This window comes from Melospiza melodia, chromosome 20 (genome assembly GCF_035770615.1).
Source record: "Melospiza melodia melodia isolate bMelMel2 chromosome 20, bMelMel2.pri, whole genome shotgun sequence".
Lineage (NCBI taxonomy): Eukaryota > Metazoa > Chordata > Aves > Passeriformes > Passerellidae > Melospiza > Melospiza melodia.
Genome location: NC_086213.1, coordinates 3,003,443 through 3,029,185, shown reverse-complemented (window position 1 = coordinate 3,029,185; position 25,743 = coordinate 3,003,443). Strand labels below are relative to the sequence as shown.

The following is a 25,743-nucleotide window of genomic DNA, read 5'->3' as shown; positions in this document are numbered from 1 at the left end:
TCCTGTTCCAAGATTCATGGTGGCTGTGGATCCCTGCTCTCCTCTCAGCTCTCCTCCAGCAGAAAACATCTGCTGCCAGCAGCCCAGGGCACAAATTTTCTCATTTTCTCCATTTTCCCAGCAAAACTCTGCTCATTTCTCTCCAGCCTTGCTTTCCTGGCCATCTCCTGGATTCTGACCTCACAAGGGACATCCCAATCTTGGGCAGAGGCGGCCACACATCAGCCACCTCCTCAGAAACCCCATTTCTCATTCCATCTCTGGAGCATCCCTGACCTTCGCAGCAAAGATTCCTGCCAAAGCTTGGGCAGTTTTGCCCAAATCCTCATTCCCTGCTGGAATGAGCTGTCCTTTCCTCCTGGCAGCCCCTGAATCCCAAACCCCCTGCCCAGCTGCCAAACCAGAGGCAAATCCCACTTTGGATCAGGACACCCTGATTTCCTGGATTTCCAAAGTTTTTGGCCAAGTTTGTGCTGAAATCCGTTGATACTCGTCCAGGCAGAGTGGAAAATCTGGGAGTGTGGGATGGAGAGAGGCGGCCACTGCCGTTTCCTTTAATCCTTTGAAATAATCACTGGGAAACTGGGGAAAAATCCATCATTTCCAAAGTCCTTTTTATCTCCTGAGTATCTTTGCCATGGAGATGGAAGGACCAGGAGAAAACTGTCCAAGCTTGGACTGTGCTGCTCCCAACACAAAGGGTTAAGAGGGAAATCCAACACAAAGGATTTAGTGGGAAAGGTGGGAAAAAACAGCAATGTTCTTATTCCCCACTTAACAGAAAATGGAAAATATCATCTCTCTTCTTCCTTTCCCACTTCTCTTTCCTTTTTCCACCCCAGTTTTTCTTTTCTTCCTTTCCACAGCTTCTGGAACTCCTTTCCCTGCCATTCCTACAGCTGGAAAACCCTCCCAAAGCATCGGGAAAAGAAATTTAATAAGGAACATTTACCAAAACCTCCAGATTTAAACCCTCCAAGACCCCAAAATGTCACAATGCTGTGAAAATCCCAAGCTTAGCTCTCATTGTCCACGTCCTGCTCCATGCCCAGCACAGACACCATGGCCAGATGTCTGTGATTCCCAAAATGTCACTGGAGTGGGGACAGCACAGGGATGGCATCACTCACTCCAGGCAGGGGATGGAGCAGATGCCAGGGGTTTATAACGATGGAAAGGGAAAAGCCAAGGCATGAACCAGCCCTGCTGCCACAGCAGCATCTCCTGGCTGGCTGCAGGGTGGTTTGGCCATGACAATGATGCATCCCATGGGAAGAGGTTGGTCCAAAGGGCACAATCTGCCTCTCTGAGCCAAAATTCCAGAGGCTCACACACGGCATCGTGTCCCTTCCTATGGATCAAAACCAACTCCCTTCAAACAGAGCAACCCCACAACACTCAAAGGCCTCTTGAGCTGCTGTCTGCTGAGGCTGGGGACACAGAGAAGCACTTGGAGAGGGATTTTTTGGGATTGTTCCCCACTTCAGGGCACAGGGAGGAGCTCCAGGGTGTCCATGCCCTCCTACCTGCCCGCCTGGAGAACCCCGGAGATGCTGAAGAGCCCGAAGTCGGTGATCACCACCTTCCCATTGTCGTAGAAGACATTCTTGGATTTGAGATCCTTGTGGAGGATGCCCTTGGCGTGCAGGTATCCCATTCCCTGGGGTGGAACAGAGAGAGGAAAACACCCTGAGGTTACACAAGCGGCACAAACGGGCGGGATAACGCTGGAGTGGTGGCATTCCCGTGGGATCCACAAGACACCATGGCACATCCAGGTGGCATTCCCGTGGGATCCACGAGCCACCACAGCACATCCAGGTGGCATTCCCATGGGATCCATGGGCAACCATGGCACATCCAGATGGCATTCCCATGGGATCCACAAGACACCATGGCACATCCAGGTGGCATTCCCGTGGGATCCATGAGCCACCACAGCACAAACAGGTGGCATTCCCATGGGATCCATGGGCAACCATGGCATATCTAGGTGGCATTCATGAGCCACCACAGCACATCCAGGTGGCATTCCCATGGGATCCATGAGCCACCACAGCACAAACAGGTGGCATTCCCGTGGGATCCGTGAGCCACCACGGCACATCCAGGTGGCATTCCCATGGGATCCATGGGCAACCATGGCACATCCAGGTGGCATTCCCATGGGATCCATGAGCCACCATGGCACATCCAGGTGGCATTCCCATGGGATCCGTGAGCCACCATGGCACATCCAGGTGGCATTCCCATGGGATCCATGAGCCACCACAGCACATCCAGGTGGCATTCCCATGGGATCCATGAGCCACCACAGCACAAACAGGTGGCATTCCCATGGGATCCATGGGCAACCGTGGCATATCTAGGTGGCATTCATGAGCCACCACAGCACATCCAGGTGGCATTCCCATGGGATCCATGAGCCACCACAGCACATCCAGGTGCCATTCCCGTGGGATCCATGAGCCACCATAGCACATTCAGGCTGGACCACGTCCCCAAAGGACCCTGAAGGAAGGGAAACTGCCTGGAAGGGATGGGCTACTGGAGGAGATGGGATTGTGGTGTGGGTGTCCCAGCTGCCACGGCGCCTGCTCATTTTCCTGATTAATTGATTCCACAGGAAAAATGAGCGGCAAACCCACCCGGCAGCCGCTTCCCTGGAACCCTCTGCTGGGAAATGGATGGTGATGATGTTTCTGCCTCTGTGTTTTTGGGGGCTGGCAGAGGAGGGTAATAATTCACCGCTCCCCACAGCCCCACCGGCGCTTCCGACGGCCCCATCCGCCTGGAAACGGGCGCCTCGCGGGAGTCCTGCCTTAATTCCTTCCCCCCAGGAAAACACTGCTCGGCGGTTAATTAAAATTAGTGCTAATGAGGCACAAAAAGGCCATGGGTGGGAAATCCAAACTCTCCTGTTTAGCCTCGGCAAATCAAGCAGACTGCCGGCAGCTCCGCGTGGCGGATGTTCAGCTCCACGGGATCATTCTGGGAACGGGGAGGGGGATAAAGCACATTTATCCCAACTTCAGCAGGGATTTTCGTGCTGTCCCACTTTTCACTCTCCTAAGCAGACTCGGGGAAAACTTGATCCGCAGGATGCTGCTGAAGGATCAATGGGCAACAGGCCGGCAAACTGTTGCTTAAGAGGGAATATTGGTTGTCTGGCACTGGAAAAAGGGGGATTTATTAACTGGAATTCCATGGGGATCCATCCATCCTGAGTCTCATCTTTTCATCTATCATCATTAAGCACGCAGGCTGTGCGAGATGAATTTATTTTTAAGCTGGCGGCTGATGTGGAGCCAGAAGCCCGATCCAAATTCCACCATCTGGAAAAAGTGGGAAAACAAACAGAAAAACACCCCAACCCAGCAAGATATGGGAGTTTCACTGTACCCCATGGGGAGAAAATCCTACAGAGCTTCTGCCAAGGGATGCTGGAGGAAGGAAAGGATTTGGGGCTGGATGCCAGGACCGTTCCAGGCACCGGGATTAATTAGGGGTCTCCATTTCCCAGCACATGAAATAATGATGAGGTTTAAAAAAATCGGTTTTCAAATGTCACTGTCACCTCCAGAAAGTGCCAGGGTGGGGCAAGGAGCAGCTTTCCAATGTTACCCTGGCCAGGTGCAGTGCATGGATGAGCCCCAGTGTCCCGGGAATGCTCTGCAGCCCCTTCCCATTGTTTGAGGGTGATGGGACCCAGAGCAGCACCAGGACCTCGCTCCCATATCCATGGAGCTCATCCCCATGGAATCACCAAACACAGCCCAGTCTTTGCCGGAGGAATTTCCCTGGGCAAACCCCAATCCCTCACCTCGCTCCATGCAGATCCCACTGCAAATTCCAGCCCTGCCACCTCAGCCCCTGGGATGATCCCTGAGGAAACGCTCTGGGCCCAGGAATGCCTTCGTGTGCTGGGCTGTGTGAAAAGCCAGCTCCCTCTGCCGGCACCGCTCCCGGGAGGAATCTTCCTCCCTCTCCTGGGATAAATCATCCTCCCCCTCCTGAGGATCTCGAGATAACATTGCACCCACTGATCCAAGGAGCTGAGCAGCTCTCCCGTCACATTCCAGGACTCAAAGGATAAAACCAAACAGCTGCTGCGACTGTGCAGAAAATCCAAAGCCTCCGGAAAATGCAGCTCCGTCCAAGCCCACCCCAACCAAGGTGTTGGGATTTCCCTTCCTGACACCCACCACTTCCAAATCCCCCAAAATATCTGCTGGGGAAAGGTGGGAAGGGTGGGAATCTGCTGCTCCTCAGCAGGAATGGGCCATGTGGTTGGGTCATGGCACTGGGGACTTCTCCAGGAATTCCCTTTGGTGCACAGGGAGAGCATTTGGAGCTCTGCTAATTCCTCCAGGGGTCTGGGGTGGATACAAAACCCCTCTCTGCCTCTCAACACCACAGAGTTGGAGGTTTCCAACCTGTTCCCAACAGGCAGCAGCTGCAGAAAACAAGGATGTCTCAGCCTCATCCTCGAAACCCACACGGAGCAGCGAACCCACGCAGGGAAAGGGGCTGAACAGAGCTGTTGTTCCTGCTGGGAACATCTGGAAGGCAAAAGCCCTGAGCACAAAAAAGGGGGGGAAAATACAAGGCTAGACTGTGATGCTTCAAATGTTTGCTCAGCAGGAAAAAATCTGCGTCTAAAAGGTGGAAAACATGGATCAGAAGTAGGAATTCAGGAGGGAGAGGCTCTGGGCTGCCTCAGGCACCTCCAGCTCAGGCCATGGCTCTGAGGTAGATAAAGGTTCAGGCTGTGTTCACCTGGAGAGTCCAGGAGGATTGAAGGAATTTAAAATTTAAAGTTAAAACTGAATCTAAATAAACACAAAATAAACAATTTACTAAGGACCATCCAGAGAAAAGGCACTGCCCAGGAAATATTGCTGAACACATTCAGCTTTTAACCTGGGTTAGAATATGTAAGGAGGGCTAAGGTCTGCCAGAAAATCTGATTTTCTGTTGTTTTCCCACAGTTAAATGTGAGATCAGCTCCAGGTTTGGGCTCCAGGGTGGGAAGTGTTGGCTGACCTTGAGCAGGGCACGGGGGCACTGTCACAGCTCCCATGCCAGAGCACGTGCCAAATATTCCTGGTGATAAATCTGCTTGGAATCACAGCACAACCCCGTTCTGGCAGGCAGCTCAACACCTCAGTGCTGCTGCTGACATCCCATGGGAAGCTGTGAGGGCTCAGGACCCAAATTCCCAGCCACTCCACCCTGCCACGGGAGGATCCTGCCCAGGATTGTTTGTTGGGACACGTCTGAGGTGTGGAAGATGCACTTGGAGTCATCCCTGGGAAATGAAAAGCGTTTTTAGCTCTGGATAATGTATGTGAGCTTGGCCTTGTGGCATCATGGCATGGATTTCTCCAGCAGCTTCAGCCCTGGGAATGTTTTATGGGAACACTGGGAATGCTGGAAGTGTCCAAGGCCAGGTTGGATGGGGCTTGGAGCAACCTGGGATAGTGGAAGGTGGAATGTAATGAGTTTTGAGCTCCCTTCCAACACAAACCATTCCATGATTATTCCTTTTTCTTTTCCAAGAAGGGAGGAATATCCCACCAGAAACTCCCTCACAGCAGCAATGCTGGATTTAAACACCTGAAATTCCAGCAGGAATTCCAGCAGGGAAGAGGAGCAGTGGCCAGGATGATCCCCAAGCCCGGGGAGCCCATGGAAGCTTTGGTGCCACCCCAATTCAGCCACAGGAGAGAGGTCAAAGAGACCTGGATTTTAAAACCAAGGAGTTCTATCCTGCCCAGAATCCTTGGATTTTAAAAACAAGGAGTTCTGTCCTGCCCAGAATCCTTGGATTTTAAAACCAGGGAGCTCTAACCTGCTCAGGATCTTTGGATTTTAAAACCAAGGAGTTCTGTCCTGCCCAGAATCCTTGGATTTTAAAACTAGGGAGTTCTAACCTGCTCAGGATCTTTGGATTTTAAAACCAAGGAGTTCTGTCCTGCCCAGAATCCTTGGATTTTAAAACTAGGGAGTTCTAACCTGCTCAGGATCTTTGGATTTTAAAACCAAGGAGTTCTAACCTGCCCAGAATCCTTGGATTTTAAAACCAATGAGTCCTGTCCTGCCCAGAATCACTGGATTTTAAAACCAAGGAGTTCTGCCCTGCCCAGAATCCTTGGCCGCTCCTCTCCTGCTCCCCAGAATGACTGGACTGGGCTCTTGGCCGGGTTTTCTGCAGGATCCAGACCCCACCAGACCATACCTTCACAATTTCTTGTGCTATCTGCCTCGTCTTGTTGACATCCAGGACAATTTTGGCGTCCCTCACCACGGAGTAGAGAGTCCGTCCTTTACACAGGCTGGAAGAAAAGGGAAAGAGAAGTTAAAAGCCCTCCTGGAGAAACAGCCCCAGATAATAAATTATTAAATAAATAATCACAGGATTTGGGTCAGATTTTGGCCCCCTGGCTCCAGGCAGGTTGAGGAATCTGCAGGGAACTGGGGGCTCTCCCAGTTTGGCACTGGGAGGGAGCTCTCAGCACTCTTGGTTCCTCCTGGTGGCACCACTGTGGTGCCACAAGGGACAACCTGGGCTGGGCCCTGGCTTTTCCCTGTGTCCCAACCCAGAGCAAACCACCTGGTCCTCCCACCTCTGAGTTTTTGTGCAGAACTGGTCGTGGCTCACCCCTCCTCCTCCTCCTCCTCCTCCCTCGGGATCCAAAGCTCACAGATGTAAAATGAGTCAAAAGAGGAGAGACAGGGAGGGGGGAAAAAAATCCCCCAACCCAACCCCATGCACTGTACAATGTCCTCCAATTTTCCTTCTCGTACCAATTACAGTAAAATCTATTTACAGAGCCTTAATTACCAAAGGCAGCTGGATGGGGGGGGTGGGGGGGGGGGATGGATATAAACCAATTAAAAATATATTGACATTTGAATATCATAATGGAGGACGTGGGTGGCTGCTGCCTCGACTCCCGCCCACAAAAAAAGAGCTTTTTTTTTTGCTTTTCTCTATCCGCCCACGCTCATTCCAGGCAACTTTGGAAAGATGAGACTGGATACCTGTGCCTGGGAAATAAAACACCCAGCACACAGCTTGTTAAAGAGGTTTGGTGGCTGCAGATGTTGATTTGATTCTGTTCTGGTTAACAAATTTAAAGTTCTAGGGTTTCATTCCACTGCTCTCCCCCAGCTCGCCTCCACTGCTTTCCCCTCTCCCAGTTCCTCCTGCCCTGGGAATTCCAGCATGCACTGGTTTGGATTCAACCCCTGGGAGAGGTTTTGTCCTTTCTGGGTGAAAATAATCACAGAATCATAAAAGAGAATCACAGCATGGTTTGGGTTGGAAGGGACTTGAGGGACCATATAATTCCAGCCCTCTGCCATGGGCAGGGACACCTTGGATGGGGCTTGGAGCAACCTGGGATGAAGAAAGTGTCCCTGCCCATGGCACAGGGTGGAATGGGATGAGCTTTAATGTCCCTTCCCACCCAAACCATTCCATGAGTCCATGAAACCCAGAAAAACCCCAAACTCCAGAAGCTCACGGATACAAAGGATCCTCCTGCTCCACATCACTCCATGGGCAGGGAGCAGAATTTTCAGGACAAGCAGTGAAACAGGAATGGGATCAATCCCCACATCCCACAGGCTTTGGAAAGACGACAGCACCCTTTCCTCACTGGAAGCATTAGGAATTGTCCTGCTGGGCACAAGTGAGCTGCAGAGGGGATTTAGGGCAGCAAGTGCCTCCTCAGGGATGGTTTTCCTTGCTCAGGTGTCCCAGCACCTCCCTGAGCATCCCAGCTGGATTTATCCCTGAGGCAGCTGCACTCCCTCTGAACCATCTTCCCATCTCCTGCAGCACTTGGACTGCAGTCAAATAAGAATTTGCTGGAGATTAGGATCCAGGCACTTGGAAATCAGTGATAAAATCCTTGGGTTTCCGTAACCGGAACGAATCAAAGTGTGCAGGATAACTACGGGCATGAATTGTCCTTCCACCACCTGTGTTTTCCTACACTAATTTGCCACATAAACCCACCAAGCTGTAAGCTCTGCCACACAACAGCCTTTTGCCACCTCCATGACCTGCCTGCACACACATGAGTTCCCCCAGCCCTTCCCAACCCCTGGAAAACACGTTTTCTCCCAGAGAAAACCTTTATACAGCCAGTTGCCTGTGATCTGAATTGGTCACAAATTGACACTGGAAATGCAATGAGTGGATTAGCACTGGAACAGGGCTGGATTCCAGCCCTACAGGGAGTTAAGACCAGCTGTTTTCCTGGTAAAGGGTTGTTTAGAGGAAAATCCTCCCATTTCTGCTTATCTGAACTGCTGAGATAACCCCGAGAGCGGAGCTTGCAGCCCTTTCTGGTGAGATTCCCATCTTTCCACTTCATTTACAGGATTTCCAAATCCTCCCCAGCGGATGGAGCCGCAGCAGAAGGACAGCCAGACCTGGGCTGGTGGCACCAGGACATGTCCCTGTCACCTCTGCTCCTCAGACCTTGGCAGAGCCATCAAAGCAGCCCAGGTGCCTCTCCCCTCCCCCGGATGAATAAATCCGAATGAATTCACCGAGCGCCCGCCACCGGCACATCCGACGCTTCTTGCTGGATAAGGAGCTGCCAACGTGGAGATAAAGCCTGGTTGATACCTTTTATGCAGCACCTGAGCCCATTCAGCCACCACCTGCAGAACCTTTTCATGGCACAGCTCCATAATTCCGCTTCTCCTCATTCCTCAATTGCTCCCCATTTGGGCAGGACAAAGAACAGCACCCAGGGCACAGTCGGAGCCTTCTGCCTTTCCACTTGGAGAGGTCCCTGCTGAGCCTAGCTTTGAGGGACACGGCTGGGTATGACAAGGCCACAAAATGCCTACGCTCGACGCCAAAAACAAGGCAGATAATTTGCATCTTCAGATGGATCCTGGGTTATTCAACGCTGAAGTGAAAACTCATAAGGAATTCTTGTCTTCTTCTCCCAAACTTCTCCGTCCCACCTGCTGGCAGAACAGGCTGATGACATGTGCCCTGGTGCCACCAGGTGACCAAATGCCATCCAGACCTGAGGTGTGACAGGGACAGAGATGCAGAGATCCTTCTGGGAGTCCTCAGGAGTGCACCTCATCCCATGGCATATCCATATCCACATCCCGGTGCCTTTCCCGGCATCAGGACAGGCCCAGCTCCATCCTGCTGCAGATGTCACTCTCAATTCAAAATGAGTTTTTGAAGTGTTCAGCCAAGCAAGCCAAATCCCAAATTGCTTTATAAACACTCTGCATTCCCAACGTGGGCTGGAGACATCAGCAGCGGGAGCAAAGCCAAGGCGGCTCGCAGAGGAACAATTTGGGATGAGGGAGGAAGAGCTGGAGCACTGCCTCGGGTGTTTGTGTTGTTCCATGGGAAAACAGTCTCATCCCTCTTCCATCCCGTGGGGATTTTTACCCCTCTCTGCAATATTGATGGTCATCAGCTCTGCACTGGTGGCCAACACCTCTACATTGGTGGTCATTGTCTCTACACTGATGGCCATTACTCCTGCACTGGTGGCCAACTGGTGGCAATCACCTCTACACTGATGGTCATCAAGTCTACACTGATGGCCATCACCTTTACATTGATGGCCACCACCTCTATACTGATGGTCAATGTCCCCACACTGGTGGCCAACACCTCTACATTGGTGGTCATTGTCTTTACATTGATGGCCATTACTCCTACACTGGTGGCCAACACCTCTGCTATGGCCACCACCTCTATACTGATGGTCAATGTCCCTACACTGGTGGCCAACACCTCTACATTGGTGGTCATTGTCTCTACATTGACAGCCATTACTCCCACACTGGTGGCCAACACCTCTGCTTTGATGGCCACCACCTCTGCACTGGTGGCAATCACCTCTACACTGATGGTCTTCAAGTCTACACTGACGGCCATCACCTCAATACTGATGGTCATTGTCTCTACACAGGTGGCCATTGCCTCTACCTTGATGACCACCACTTCTGTCCTGGTGACCATCACCTATACAGTGATGGTCGTCACCTCTACATTGATGGCCATCACCTCTACACTGGTGGTCATCACCTCTACCTTGATGGCCACCACCTCTACAGCGATAGTCATCACCTCTACATTCATGGCAATCAATAAGTCAATGGCCAACACCTTTCTGCTGATGGCCAACAACTTTACACTGATGGTCATCACCTCTACACTGATGGCCACCACCTCTGCACTGGTGGCCATAACGCTACATTGATGGCCAACACCTCTGCAAGGATGGAGGTTCCATCCTGTCCCCTGCTCAGGAGCAGGGATCATCCCGAGCCAAGAGTTGTGGGGCACATTCCATCACTCCAGGAGCTTTGTGCTCCCCTTCCCTCTTCCCATCCCCATAAACACCCATTCAATTAAAGAGGTGATAAATGCCAGACCCGGGGAAGTTCATGCTGGGATATGGATTTATAGGGAAGCAGCTCGGATACCATGGAGACAGCCAGCACTATAGACCCAGGGGAGACACTGGAGAAGAGAGCGAGGTGGGGAATTAATAAAAAATGCTTTAATATAAAAATACCTCTGCTCCCAGGTTACATCTGTGCTGGAAGAAAAGACACGGCAAAGGATGCTTGGATGCTCCCACATTCCCCAGCAGTTTACCCACTTTGAGGTTTTCATGGAAAAAGGATCCTTTGGGGAATGTTAAGAAAGAAACAGCAACAGGAACCACTGAGCCAGGACTTATTTGATTTCATTTGAGCAGGACCAGAGAGGGAAAGGAGGAGCTCTGCACATTCCAGCACGTTCCTGACTTATTTAGGAAGTTTTCCAGCTGCTCCCATATATTGGCTTGTTTTTCTCTTTTCCCTGCGTCTAGCAACAGTTCTTTTGGAGCTCAACAGCTCCTGAGGTGTTTCACACAAAGGAAAATTGAACAAGGCTGTAAGAGCAGCAATGGGAGAGCTTTAGGTTCATTTTTAGCCCGAGGTTTTGTTTTCCTCTAAATGGATAAGGAATTTTGCCCCCTTGATTCCCTGCCAATGTCAGAGCCAGCAGTGGCAGCATCCAGTCTGAAATACCTCAGCCCTCTACATCCAAACTCCACAACCATGACCAGGGAGGAAAAATTAGGATATGAGGGAAAATTTCTTCACTGAAAGGGTTGTCAAGCCCTGACACATCCCTGGAGTCCCCATCTCTGGAGGATTTAACAGCTCTGTGTGGATGTGGCACCTGGCGACACGGATCAGTGGTGGCCTTGGCAGTGCTGGGGGAATGGTTGGAATTGATGATCTCAAGGATCTTTTCCAATCCAAACAATTCTGTGCTTTGACAGAAGCAGCAGCCAAAACTCAGTGCCAGAAAAGGTGTGACCTGAGCATCCAGCAGATCCCAGCCCCTCCAGGCTGGAAATACTCATCTCACCCAACCCCATTCCAATGAACCCAACGGGAAGATGGGGAATTCAACTCCTGCCATTTCAAGCAGAGCCCATGTCCCCATCCTGGAGATGGCAGAGACCCTCCTGCTCCTCATGGAGGAGCCTCTGCAGAGCCAAACCAGCAGGAGGAAACAGAAAAGCCCTGGAGAGCCAACGCTCCCCTCATCCCGCTCTCTCCAGCCGATGGAAGCACTGGCTTTTGATGGATATTACTTAGGCAGCAAAATTTCCCTGCCGGCAGCTGGCACGCGAGATAACTACAGCCAAACCACAAGGGCTGCAGGAGGAGGAGGAGGAGGAGGAAAAGGAGGAGGAGGGGGATCTGCCTCCCCGAAAAGTAGCTCCAACTCCATCGTCGCCTCGGAAAAAAACAAGTTCTTTGGAAAAAGCCAACTCCATGCATTTTTATTTGGAGGAAATAGAGGAGACGAGCTCTTCTCCAGCTGCGGGGAGAAGAGCTCAGAGCCAGGTGAATGCAAAGCAGCCCCTGGGGCTTAGCTAAAGCCAGGCTTGCAAACAAGTCATCCGAAAAAGCTCCGTGCTCCAGGTGCCACTTGCTGCCTTTGGAAAGGACGCGCTCGGAATCGGCTCCGAGAGGGAGGGTTGGGTGCACAGGGATGAGTGGAGGCGCCTCGACCTCCTTGTCTCTGATATATTCTCTGCACTGTTCTGAACTTCAGGAAGGAAAATAAATTCTTTTAAAAGCCCTTTTGGAGAAAGGAAAGAAACTTTGGATTGAGTCAGCTGCTTCTCTGCAACCACTTTGGAATAGTAATAATGATCATTATTAATAAAAAGTTAATGCTGCTGTGGCAGGAAGGATCTGTTTCTTTGGCTAGGCAGCGTGCCAGCACATGGATCACCACCAGGCAGCCCTGCTCTGTCCCAAAGAGAATCCCAGGCACTGAGGATGCTCAGAAAAAATTCAGGAATGATGCTGGGATGTCACTCAACAGGGACGGGAAGTGCTGGCACGAGCGGAAGGGCTTTTTGGGATCATCTCTCAGCGGGGCACTTAATCAAAGGCATTTCCTTAAATCCCTTCCTCTCCAGCACAGCGAATCCCGCTGTGTTAAGCACTTTCCCAGAAAAATCAGGGCCAAACCAGCAATACTTCCATGGCATTTGGAAACACTCTTAAAGCACAAAGGAAAACTTCCCCCCTGGAGCATCCTCCACGTTAAGGAGCCGCCGGTGGCGGGGATTTGATGCTCCAGTGGGTAAGGAAAGCTCAGCCAGCCCCACATCAAACACAGAGGATCAAGCTGCTGCTTTTCCCCATTCCCAACCATCCTCCTGGCTTGGGATATTCCCTCCCCAAGCTGCTGCCTGCCTGTGGAAGATATATCCAGGTTTAATGTATATATTAATTCACATATCGACTTTGCCGTTGTCAGTCGTTATCAAGATTTATCCTGGCTGATGGGCTGGCATCGATTGGCAGGGAGTGCATTCCCACGGGTCAATCCATTCTGATCCACAGCCTGGCATGAAGTCGATCCCTATTTATTATATGATCTACGAGCTCCATTAACTGCCAGGGAAGGGAATGCGGCGGAAAAGTAGGAAAAGGGAAAACAACAGAGGCAGAGGAGAAGGGTCTGGTTCCCAAAGTGTCAGGACCCAGGACATCCCTCTGGCTGTCCTGAGCAGCCAAGACCCCTGCCAGGGGGCTCAGAGACCCTGGCACAGAGCCCAAAACACCTGTGGGTTTGATTATGACCCATGGAGCAAATTACCAACCTTAGATGAAGATCAGCAAGCCATGACAGTTTTAGTAGAATAATAGTGAAGTTATCATGGAGTGGAAAAGTAGGTTTTGGGGTTTTGGTATGGGGGTTCAGGAGGCAAGATGGAGGGAACTGGGCACATCCAGCCTTTCTCCTTCTCCTTCTTGGCCTCCATCTCCTGCTGTGATGTTGGCACTTACAGATTGGTTTAGAGTAGAAGCTCACTGTCTAACATGGGTGATAAGTATTGGGAAGTGATTGTAAACATTGTACATGTAGTTTTTAGTATAAAGACATAACACCACCCTGGGGGCAGGCAGAATGCCTGGAACTGTCCTGCTGGATGGACCTCAGCAAGGCAGGAGAAAATTTTTTATAGATAAGAAACAATGAACAACCTTGAGACCAAGAAATGAAGAGCTCTGACTCCTTCTTCAGGCACCAGGCTGGGAAAAGAGACTTTCTAACTTTTCTTGGGATCACTCTGACCAGCTAGAGATCCCGACACCAAAGTGGGTGTTGGAACATGGATGGGGTTAGGGGGGGCAGGAATCCATGGGTTCCCTTCCCAAAATACAGCTGGGAGCGGGGAGAGAAGGGCAGGAGGTGAAAGGCACTTTGGAAATGCTCCAGGATCAAAGCATGGAATGGTTTGAGTGGGAAGAGACCTTACAGATTATCTCATCCCACCCCTGCCACGGGCAGGGACACCTTCCACTATCCCAGGGTGCTCCAAGCCCCATCCAGCCTGGCCTGGAGTGCTTCCAGGGATGGGGCAGCCTCACAGCAAAGAATCTGTTCCCAAAATCCCATCTAACCCTGCCCTCTGTCCATGGGAAGCCATTCCCTGTGTCCTATCATTTCATGGCTCCAGCCTGGCATGGAGGAAAAACAAGGTGGCAACTCTGTGCCTCAGTTTCCCTCCCACTGAACAGGATTTAGAGCTTCTCCTTCAATTCCCAGCGCAGGAAGGATGGATGGGAGGATTCATTTAAAGTCCATTGTGGAGGAAAATCCAATTTCATAGAACCCTACAATGGTTTGGGTTGGAAGAGACCTTAAAAATCCTCTCAATTCCAACCCTTGCCATGGGCAGTGGTGCCACTCAGATTGCCCACGGCTCCATCCCTCCTGACCTTGTTCCTTCAATCTGTGGTTTGTTAAAGCTCAAAGGACAATTTGGATGCCCTGGAGGGAACAGGGAGCTGGCTGCAAGCACCATGAACATCCACAGGGAAAAACCAGACCCCCCCAATCTGTTCCATCTTAATGCCATGGCTTCCACCCTTCCCCTTTCCTCCCATCCTTCAAATCAGGTTAAACATCCCCAGCTTCCTGAGCATTAAGATTTGCAAGCCCCAAATCCTACCCAGCTGGGCTGTGCCTGTAAAGGTCAGGAGATCTGGCACTGGGAGAGGCTAAAGCTGAGCTTTGTCCAGAGGGAGCAAGCTCCAGGGATGGGAGAGCATCCCTTGTGAAGGGCTTGTTCCTCCCAGCAGCAGAGCCAAACATTAAATATTGGCAAAATCCAGCATGGAAATCTATTATAAAATCAAAGTCAACCCCAGTATTTGGTCCATGCACTAAAGTTATCCATGAATAAACAGCTGAAGTGCTTTGGATATTCCTCCCATCCCTCACCCTCATGTCTTCCCTATTAATTAGTGCCAGGGAATGTGTTCCTGTCATTAAAACCTGCTTTCCACAGAGAAAAAAGAGCAAACTCTCATTTCATCTTCGGTATCTCATGTAAGGACAGGAACTGGGTTTATCTCCACCCCCTCCCCACCACCAGCAGCTCCAGGGAAGGGTTTAGGAGCTGCTCCCTCTCCAGCAGAAACCTTCCAAGTTCCTCTGTTCCAAAGGCACTTTCAACAAATTAATTCTCTTTACACAGTTCTGCCAAGGTCAGGTTAATTCCGAATGTTCCTCAGTGTTCTCCTTGGTCTTCCCAGCAGGGACATAAATCATGGGCACACAGCCCTGGTGGCATCACCAGTGGCACCCTGGACAGTTGGAGTCACCCTGGTGTGACAAGAGAGGGGTCAAATCCCAGACTCCTTGCACAAGGTCCAAAAGTCACATTGGAGATTTTAACTAAAAAAACCAAGGAATCCTGAAAAAGCTACCCCAAATCCCCCTCACGAGCCAGCATGAGCTCAAAGCCCAGGCAAACTCCAGCTCAAACCTTCTCCCAGACTGGATAACCTCTCTCCCTTCTCCCAAACAACTTTCCCAACCACCAGGAGCCCCAAGGAGCTGCATGCAGTGTGCTGATCCCCTGCTTCCACAACAGACCCAAGGAGCACCTGGAAGCATCAATAAGCATTCAAGTCCCCCCTTTTTTTTCATCAGGATGAACACCAGGATCCTAAAATGTGGGAGTCTCTGCTTTCGTGGGTGGCTGGAGCCATTTCATTGGGATTAAGAAAGGACTTTATCCTTGGAAATGCACTTTGGTGGCTGAGGCTTTACCTCTGCTCCTGCTTTGGGGACCAGGAGCCCCAGGGAGCTGAGTTTACCCAGGCCTGGCTTTGTCACACTCCCCAGCAGCAAAACCAACTCGTTATTCCAACAAAAGGAGTTTTTCCAGCCCTTCCATCCCTCCCAGCCGAGGACTCTGCCGCCGTTTCCCGCTCAAAGCACTGAGGCTCAAAGCACCCACTCCTGCTCCAGACTAATTAAGATGGATGTTAATTGTCCCCAGTGCTCATTACCCAAGAGAAAACCCATTAGCAGCTCTGATGGAACCGTTCCTTGCGCTCGCCACCTCCCACTGCTGAAAAATGCTGGATTTCTGCTTTTCTGTCGTGTTAAGAGACAACTCAGGAGTCACGGAATAGTTTGGGTTGGAAGGGACCTTAAAGCCCATCCAGTGCCACCCCTGCTATGGGCAGGGACACCTCCCACTGTCCCAGGGTGCTCCCAGCCCTGTCCAGCCTGGCCTTGGGCACTGCCAGGGATGGAATTCCCTGGAATTCCTCCCCACCCTGCCAGGGAACAATTCCCAATTCCCAATATCCCATCCATCCCTGCCCTCTGGCACTGGGAGCCATTCCCTGTGTCCTGTCCATCCATCCCTCGTCCCCAGTCCCTCTCCAGCTCTCCTGGTGCCCCTTCGGGCCCTGCAAGGGGCTCTGAGCTCTGCCTGGAGCCTTCTCTTTTCCAGTCTCAATCCCACTGTTTTTATCATTGATGAAGATATTAAACAGTGCTGGTCCCATTTATCCCTAAAATAATGTTAATATAGTGTTATATATCCCTAAAAACGTTAATATAATGTAAAATCATATTTTTAACCCCAACTCTCCCACCCTCAGCCAGCTGCTGCCTCAGTTTCCCCTTCCATTTTTTCCCCCCTGTGGGCCGTGCTGTTTGGATGGGGAAATTTCTTTGTGCTAATGAGACGATCCCTGAATATCACAGGCAATCAGGAAGGAAAACGTCGGGATGGGGAAAAGTAAAAATAAACCCAGCTATAAATAACCAACCCCCTTCCGGCAGCGCCGGTGGCACGGCGTGGTGAAGCCCCTTCCCAGGGACACACAGCTGCTCCCCGACGTGCAGGGAAACGGAGATTTCTGCAACAGCCACAAGGAATTGCTGGGATTTTGTGGGAAAAACGGCCTCGAGTGGCCACTTGTGGGCTCCCGGGGGAAAAGTGGTGACCCAGAAAGGCCTGCCCTGGGAGTGGGCACAGGGAGGGTGAGGAAATCCTGATATCCTGGGTTCGTAGACTTAATCCCCTCCTCAGGCAGCTGGGAATGATTTGCCCCACTCCAAATAAAGCCTTGTTTAAAGTTATTCCCATAAACCTGCAAGGAAATCTCAGGTTCATCACTCTTCCACTGGGGGAGCATCACTCTTCCAATGGGACATTTGGGAATGTCCCATTGGAAGAGTGATGCTCCCCCAGTGCCACCTCCTGGACCATTCCCAGGATCCTGGACATTCCACACTGTCCCCTTCCCATCTCATTCCCTACAACACCCCAGCAGCAGTTCTCATGGCAGAAAAGCCCCCAGGGTGTCACCTCCATTAGGAAAAACCTGAAATGTCCCATTGGAAGAGTGGGAATGTCCCATTGGAAGAGTGATGCTCCCCCAGTGCCACCTCCTGGACCATTCCCAATATCCTACACCATTCCCAGGATCCTGGACATTCCCACAATGTCCCCTTCCATTCTCATTCCCTACAAACCCAAGCAGCAGTTCTCATGGCAGAAAAGCCCCCAGGGTGTCACCTCCATTAGGAAAAACCTGAAATGTGGATGGGAGGGAAAGCTCCACATGGTGAGAAGGCTTTTCCCCACACCATAGACTTCCCAAAAATGTTCAGCCAAGGATGGACCAGACAAGGAGTGCCAGCACAAGAGCAAGGAAGCACCCCTGGATGTAGGGATTGGATCAGACATAAGGAAAAGTTTTCCCCAGTGAGGGTGGGCAGGTCCTGGCACGGGGTGCCCAGAGCAGCTGTTTCCTATCCAGGTTTCTCCAAGCCCTGTCCAGCCTGGCCTTGGGCACTGCCAGGGATCCAGGGGCAGCCACAGCTGCTCTGGGCACCCTGTGCCAGGGCCTGCCCACCCTGCCAGGGAACAATTCCTCATTCCCAATATCCCATCTAACCCTACTGTCCTTTGGTTTAAAGCTGATATTGGTTCAACTTTCAAAGGATGCAGATAAAAGTGGGTTGTAAGAAGAAGCAAACGATGCCTGGAAATGTTGTGAGCTTGGGTTATATTTTGGGCAATTTAAAACATTTACATTTTGACCTTAAAAAACAAGACCAAGTGCAGCTGGAAGAGGAACAGGACGAGCAGAGCTCCACGTTCCTCACATTAATTCACCAGGTTGCCGCAGCACACAGACTGATTTTGTCCAGCTGTCAAAAATGGCACCTTTCTGCTTTTACAGAAAGACCCATTTGAATAGAAAATGGAAGAGAAAACACTCCAGGGCTCAAATTAAAAATAAAAGAAGAAAAAATTTTAAAAAATCAAGGAATAAATTTCCCAGGTTTTGCTATTGAATAGCCCTGAAAAGCTGAGCAAATGGGGGCTGCAGGGGGACGGGATGGAGACGCCGCCTTTTCCTTTGGGAACGCACTGTGACACACGGATGGGGGCTCTGACTCATCCATCAATACATGTGTTTGCACACTTTCCCAAAAGCTTTTGGCCTGGAGCTACCCAATAGATGGAAATGCTGCGGAATTTTCCCCAGATGGCTCCTTTTTGGTCCCTGAATAAAAGGCGTTGTTTTTTCCAGTCGCCAGCTGGGGAGAGCTGGTCTCGCTTTGGAGTCACCCTGACCCCAGAGGGTGAAACCCCCAAGGCAAACATCATCCCCAAACCCACCAAGCAGGGATGAGGTAACGCAAATTTGGGGTGAAACCCTTTTGTTTTGGACAAAGAGGGAGCAGAACACCTGCAGAGCCGCCCCATCTGGGATCAGGGACCGGGAGGTGCCACTTTCAAGGGAAAATTAGGGACATTAGGGAAAGATGATGCAATATTTCATCACTGATGGCTGTTGGTGCCATTCCACTGCTTTTTGAAATGCTGCCAGGAGGAAAATTCAACCTCACCTTGGAGAAACTTCTCTGGGAGAAAATAACCCAGGGTGGGATGAAAAACAGGACTATGTCCTGTCCATGGCTGAAAGCATGGTCTGGAGGTGAAGGAAATCACAGAATTCCCTGGAACAAATGCATTTCTCATGAAAACAGCTGCTCTGGGAGAAGTTGCAGCCACTTTGCCTTCAGGCCAGATGGGATTTTTTGCCCAACCAAGCGTGGATTACACTGGGAGACTCTGTGCTGCATTCCCATTGAGAATGGGGTGAGGGCAGGTATTTAGGAATGCCATGAGACCAAGCAAGCTGTGGAGGTGTTGGGTGGTCTGGAAGCCCCCAAATCCCACCTCACTACCCTGAGAGTTGCAAGGAGCCTCCCAGACTTCCAGGGCCTGAATGGGCTCCAGGAGAGCTGGAGAGGGACTGGGGACAAGGGATGGAGGGACAGGACGCAGGGAATGGCTCCCAGTGCCAGAGGGCAGGGATGGATGGGATATTGGGAATTGGGAATTGTTCCCTGGCAGGGTGGGCAGGCCCTGGCACAGGGTGCCCAGAGCAGCTGTGGCTGCCCCTGGATCCCTGGCAGTGCCCAAGGCCGGGCTGGAATAACCTGGGATAGTGGAAGGTGTTAAAGCCCTGGATTGGCTTTAAGGTCTCTCCCAACCCAAGCCAAACCATTCCATGATTCCATGTTGTTTCATGGAATAAACAAATCATTCCTGTCCAGAACTCCTCTCCTACAGAAGAATGACCTGCCTGGACAGACCTTTGGATTTGCTGTGTCCTCCACAACACAAATCCCAGTACATGGAGAACATGGATGCAGCACATGGAGAACAACCCTTCCTTAGGGGAGAAAACTCAAAACAACAGCACCACTGGACTGAAGGAAAAATACGGGGAAAACGTCATAGACAACTTTTATGAAAAATCCTTTCCTTAAGATTTTTCCTTCTGAGAAGCTAAGAAGCTTCAGGAACAAAATGTAAACATTGATTATCTACTGCTGTGGAATGCAACAGGTGCATCTGGGATTGGCTCACGTTGGTTTGTTTGTAATTAATGGTCAATCACAGTCAGCTGGCTCGGACTCTTTGTCCAAGACAGAAGCCATTGTTATCATTCTTTTTCTATTCTTAGCTAGCCTTCTGATGAAACCTTTTCTTCTATTCTTTTAGTATAGTTTTAATGTAATATATATCATAAAACAATAAATCAGCCTTCTGAAACATGGAGTCACATCCTCGTCTCTTCCCTCAACCTGAGACCCCTGTGAACAGCGTCACAGGAAAACGCATTTTTCGGACGGAGAAAACAAATTTTTGGACATAAAGAAACGACCCCAACCTGGTGATGATGGCGAGGTGGGGAGGGCTCATGCAGGCCCCCATGAAGAGCACCACGTTCTCGTGCCGGGTCTGGCGGTAGGCCATGACCTCCCTCTTGAAGGCCTTGAGCTGGTCCTCGTTGTCACGCTCGATGTCGATGAGGCGGATGGCCACCTCGCCGTGCCAGCGCCCGTGGAACACTTGCCCGAAGCGGCCCTTGCCGATGAGCTCGCCGATCTCCAGCTGCTCGAAGGGGATGTCCCACTCCTGCAGGAAGATGCTGGTCTGGCTGGCCTTGCGCGGGAAGTTGCGGGCCGAGAGCAGCGACAGGTTCATCTCCTCGAAGTCGTCCTCCGACTCCTGCACCTCCTCGGCGCCTTCCTCGTTCTGGGGTGGGCAAAGGGCATGGGGAACCATAAACCAGGGAGGAAACTGCAGGAAAAACCCCACTGACCCAATTCCTGCTTGTTCAGACCCAGAGGAACCAGGTAGGGGCCTTCCAACGCCAATGAAGCACCCCTATTCCACACAAAATTGGCAGAATCCAAGATTTTCATAGAATCATGGAATTCTTTAGGTTGGAAAAGCCATCTGGGATAGACTCCAACCCTTCCCCAGCACGGCCAAGGCCACCACAAGCCCATGTCCCTAAGTGCCACAAGCACAGGGCTTGAAATCCCTCCAGAGCTGGGGACTCCACCGCTTCCCTGTGGAGCCATTTAACCCCATCCTGGGGCTAAATTTGAGATTCTGACCCATCAGAGATTTATTTAATTTGTCTCAAAACAGCTTCATCCTCCCCCGACTGAGCTGTGCTCTGTTAATTCTCATTATTCCCAGACCCCTTGATGGTCCATTTAGGCTTCCTACAGGATTTACAACATCCTTTAAAAGCTCCATCCCCATCTTCCCTCTCCTTTCCTTCCCTCCCACCGCATTTTTAATGCCTCCTAAAAAAACCTCATTGAATTCCAAACTCGAGGCCCAGGAGGGTCCCTCTCCATGGGGTGGGGACACGGATGCCTGGACTTTAATTCAATTATCAGCAATTCCACTGCACAGATGGGAAACGTCTCCATTTCCTAGGAAATGTGCCCCAAGATATGCTTAAAACCAAGGCCCATTAAGCACAGGAGCCATCTCACCTCCGAGGTGGGCTCCACTTCAATTTGAAGCAATGGGTTTCCTTCCAGGCTGTTAAAAGAATTACGGAATTAACACCATGGAAAAACACCGGGATCTGGGGAGCAGTCCCTCTTCCTGCCCCGGGGATAAAGGGATCAGAGAGGAGAAGCTGTCACTAACCCAGGGAAAGGGACAGATTTACCCCCCCACACTGACTCTGACCACACTTGAGGCATTTTCAGGGATTTCTAAGATATTTTTGCAACCAACCCCAGCCAAAGCAGAAGGAAAGAAGGAAAGAAAATGAGTTTTTCAATCATTTTGGAGAAGTGGTGGGTTCAGAGGTCCTCTCTCTGCAGTAAAGCACCCAAATCTGACTGGTTTTCCAGTTCTTTTCCTTCCCTGTTCACTCAGCATCTCCCACCCCCAGGTCCATGATTGGGGTCTGCTGCTCCTGACAATTAACGGGGAATTAGGGAAATTCTGAACGAGGGATTAGCTGGAACAGCTCGGGTGGTTCCAAACATCATATAAATATATTATAAATTATCATTATTAATCCCTTCCCAGGGGAATTACGCTCCCAGGCCACTCGGACATGGCGATCCTACAAGTCCTATCCCATTCCACGGCCACTAAAGACTATAAGTCCCAGGATCCTACAGAAAAGGAGTCAATCCTGGTATTTTGAGCAGCTTGGGAAGACCAAGTGGCCGCAAAACATCTCCATGGATGGGTGGTTTGCAGGAGCAGCCAGCTCCTCATTGCTATCCCCGGCAGAGATTCCTGTCTCCAGAGGATCCAGAAATATTTGACCCAGCCAAGACCAGGATGGCTCCCATGGGATATTTTCAGTGGGGGGAGCCAGAATTACAGATTTTGGATATTGAAAGCTGTTCCTCCCCAAAAACCCTGTCTTGACACCTTCATTTAGGCAGGGGTGAAAAAAAGGGCTTTGGCTTCACCATTTTTCCATCAATTCCCAAGGGACAGTGGTTCCATCCTTTGCTCCACTGGATCCCCAGTGAAATTTGGAGGGTGTGGATGAGCCAGCTTAAGGGGTCCCTTAAACCCCTGGCTTGTGAAATCCTTCCAAAATGGCCTTTAGAGCAAGGATCAGGAGGAACAGAGCAGTGGAATGTTGCTGCTGGAGCAGCACAGGCTCCAGGACATCAAGGAATGGTGGATTTCGGCTCAACCTGCTGGGGAGGGATGGTTCTAACACTGATAAGAGGCTGCTTTTCCCAAGTCTCAGCCCAAAGTTTATTGTGCTTGAAAATATTAGAAGTGGCAAAGATATGCTGGTTATCTGCTTTTAATTTAATTATAATTCAATTATAATTTAATTAATCCTTTGGGCTTGGGCTTTTTAGACTGAAATCTGGTTTCTTCCTAACAGTGAAGAGCTGTGAGTTATAAATTAACCCTTTGCCCTCCTTCTCAACCTTCGAGGGCTCTGGGGTTTTATCTGGAGCACCTGAGCCCCCAAGGCCAGGGGAGCACCCTGGAGGATTTGGGGTGCAGAGGGACGGGGATGGGCAGGGGGAGTCACTCACATGGGGTTGGAGGTGACGGGGTGCAGGACGACCTGTGGGGCTCGGGTCGGCGTCTCAGGCACCACATCTGGCAACAAGAGAGAGGAGTCAGAGACCTCTGGGGGCATCCAGGGGAGTTAAACCCCACCCTGCACCCCCAGGTCACGTTTAGGGACACCCTGAGTAGGGCTGGGGGTCACTCAGGGCCCCCCAACCCTGCAGCATCAATGGGCTTGGTGGAGAAATCCCACCCCAGCATGACCTCCATGGCACAAATCCAGGGGTTTGGAGGGCTGGCCATGCACCCATCCCCACCAGGAGAAACCCCAGCGCCCAAGGAGAAACTTCCAGAGAGCCTTACCTGGGAAAATGAACTGCTGCTTGTACTTGTAGTAATGGGAGGCTGCAAAAGAGGAACAAGGGTTCAACACTGACCTGTGGAGCTGGAAAAGCTCCAGCCTGTGCCCAGTTCTTCACCAGGAAACCTCAGCCCCAGTTGTGTGAACCTCTCCTGTGTGATCCAACCTCTCCCACTTCCATATCCCCATATGGAATATTCCATATTCCAAAATGGCACATAGGATGCCCAGGTCAAAAAATTAAGACTTTTTCTGGATTATAACTCAATTTTCCCCCCCAGCATCTTCTCTTCTGCACCATTTGGAGAGTGTCAATGTCATCAATGAAGGTTTGGACACCAGTTTGCCAGCAGGGTGAGAGTCCTGGCCCTCAGGTGGGATTTGGGAACCTCTTGGCATCATGGAGACGCCAAGTGATGGGTTTGGAACTGCTGCCCATTTGGGCCACATTCCACCCTTTTTTCCCTTCTTTGGAGCTGTGTCCATCCTGGAAGGAGTTCCAGGAGCCACCATCCAAAACCAGAGTTTGGAGAGGCTCTGGGTGTTTTGAACATCCACTGGCTCCCATCTCCAGCCCAAGGACTGATCCATGAGCAGGCAGGTCATGGGTGTGAAGAACTCAGAGTTGTTGAGGCCACCAGAGGTTGGCAGCAGCTCAGAATTCACCTCCTTATCTCCAGGACCCCAAGGGCCATGGCTCAGCTTCTCCCCTGTAGCTCAGAGACCCCAAAGATCGACCTCAGCCCTGCAGCAGGACCTGAGCCAACATCAAAGGAGCCTGGAAGGTAATTCCAGCAGGAGAAGGTCACCGTGTCGCCATTTCCAAGCTCAAATCCTAATCCCTGAGATGATCATCCTGATGGGATAAACCACAGAAAACTTCCTGGCTGGGAAGATGAAAGCAGGGTAAGTCCTGCTTTGGGTCCCATTCTGCTCCTGACAGGAATAAAACGGGACAGCCAGGAGTGTCCCAGCATCCCAGAGATCTCCTCTTCCCTCACCAGCTCTGTTTTGGGAGCAGGTGGACACAGTTCCAGGAGTGATGCTGAGCCATTCCCTCCTGGAAGGGACCTTTCCTGGAACAGCAGGACATCCCAAAGGAAGGCAGACAGGAGGAGCTTTTTTGGGTCATCTTCCATAACTCCTGTGTCCCGCAGCCACCGCAACCTCCCTGCCTCTCCCACCACCCCTGAAGAGATGGAGCTCCTGGAGCAGATGGATCCCAGGTCCAGATTCCATGGGACAAGCCACGTCAGACATTCCCAGAATCATCTGTCACCCCACACACACTGCCAACCCACTGGGGACCCATCACCCCAAAAAACCGTCAGGGTGACCCCAATTTACCCTACTAGAGGGAGCAGCCCCTGGTTTCTGTTTGTGCCTGAGGTAAAATGTCATGGAAAATCCATGGAAAATCCATGGGAAAATGGAAAATCCATGCCTGGAAAGGCTTTGTAGCCTCAAGAGCCGCCGAAGTTGGTCTGGCTCCAACCTTGGAGGATTCCACAACTGGATCAAGCCTTGGGCTCTAACTCTTCTTCAAGCAAGAGGTTTGACCAGAGACTCCCAACCTTAATTATCCAAAACTCATCTTTTCTCCTCATTTCTACTTCCACCTTCTCCCAACCTGTCGGAACTCAGTGCATCCCTCTGGGTGTCCAGAGTTGTCGAGGACCCCGCCAGGGGGCTCAGAGACCCTGGCACACAGCCCAGAACACCTGGAGATTTGATTTTGACCCTTGGAGCAAGTTACCAGCTTTGTACGAGGACGTGAAAGTCACACAGGTTTGAATGGTGTAATAACAAAATGATCACAGGGTGAAAATGTAGATTTTGGGATTTTTGGTATGGGGGTTATGAGGACAAGATGGAGGAATCTGGGTGTGTCCAGCCTTTCTTTCTTCTTCTTGTTCTCCATTTTCTGCAGTGACATTGGCACTTTGGGATTGGTTTAGAGTAGAAGTGCACTGTCTACCATAGGTGATAGCTATTGGGAATTAAGTGTAAATATGTTATATGTAGTTTGTAGTATAAAAGGACAACACAGAGTGCCTGTGGCTGCCCTGCTGAGCAGAAAGAAAATTTTATAGATAAGAAATCTCAGCTGGGCAGAAAGAAAATTTTATAGATAAGAATTAATAAACAACCTCAAGACTGAAATGTGAAGAGTCCAGACTCGTTCTTCAGTTGCGCGGGCTGACGCAGAGACATCCTGCACATCTGGGGGCAGCAATTTTCACCCACCCCCCACATCCCCAGGACACCCCAGGACACGGGCGGGGACACGGGGAGAGGGTGGCATTACCTGGCAGGTTGAACTGCTTCTGCTGGCGCGGGCACTGCGGGGACGGGTGCAGCGGGGACGGCGGGGTGGCGCTGGGTGGCAGCGGCGGCGCCGGCGAGGACGGCGTGGATGACGTGGTGGACGAGGGGTTGCTGCTGGAATCTGGCTGGTAGGGCACTGGGATGTGGTCCTGAGGGACACAGGGAAGGAGGGAAAGGAGAGGTGGTGGTGAGAGCAGCGCTGGTTGGTGTCACTCCAAGGTGCAAAGGACCACGGGTGACAAAGGACATTGTGGCATTCACGTTCTCTGAAAAATCACTTTGCCCAGGAGTTTTCTCCTGGGAAGCTGGGAAGCCTCAGAT

At 51.0% G+C, this 25,743-nt stretch overlaps 1 protein-coding gene across 3 annotated transcripts in view; it reads right to left on the bottom strand.

The window, feature by feature from the left end:
- KSR2 (kinase suppressor of ras 2) overlaps positions 1-25,743 on the bottom strand; it is a 94,707-nt gene that overhangs the window by 13,465 nt on the left and 55,499 nt on the right. For all 3 annotated transcript variants that reach the window (XM_063172775.1, XM_063172778.1, XM_063172776.1), the window contains 7 exons: positions 25,403-25,571; positions 23,097-23,138; positions 22,757-22,823; positions 21,221-21,269; positions 20,095-20,462; positions 6,242-6,338; positions 1,527-1,660 (listed from right to left, as the gene is read on the bottom strand). In XM_063172775.1, coding sequence (XP_063028845.1) covers positions 1,527-1,660; positions 6,242-6,338; positions 20,095-20,462; positions 21,221-21,269; positions 22,757-22,823; positions 23,097-23,138; positions 25,403-25,571 — 926 coding nt within the window. The remainder of the gene's footprint in view (positions 1-1,526; positions 1,661-6,241; positions 6,339-20,094; positions 20,463-21,220; positions 21,270-22,756; positions 22,824-23,096; positions 23,139-25,402; positions 25,572-25,743) is intronic.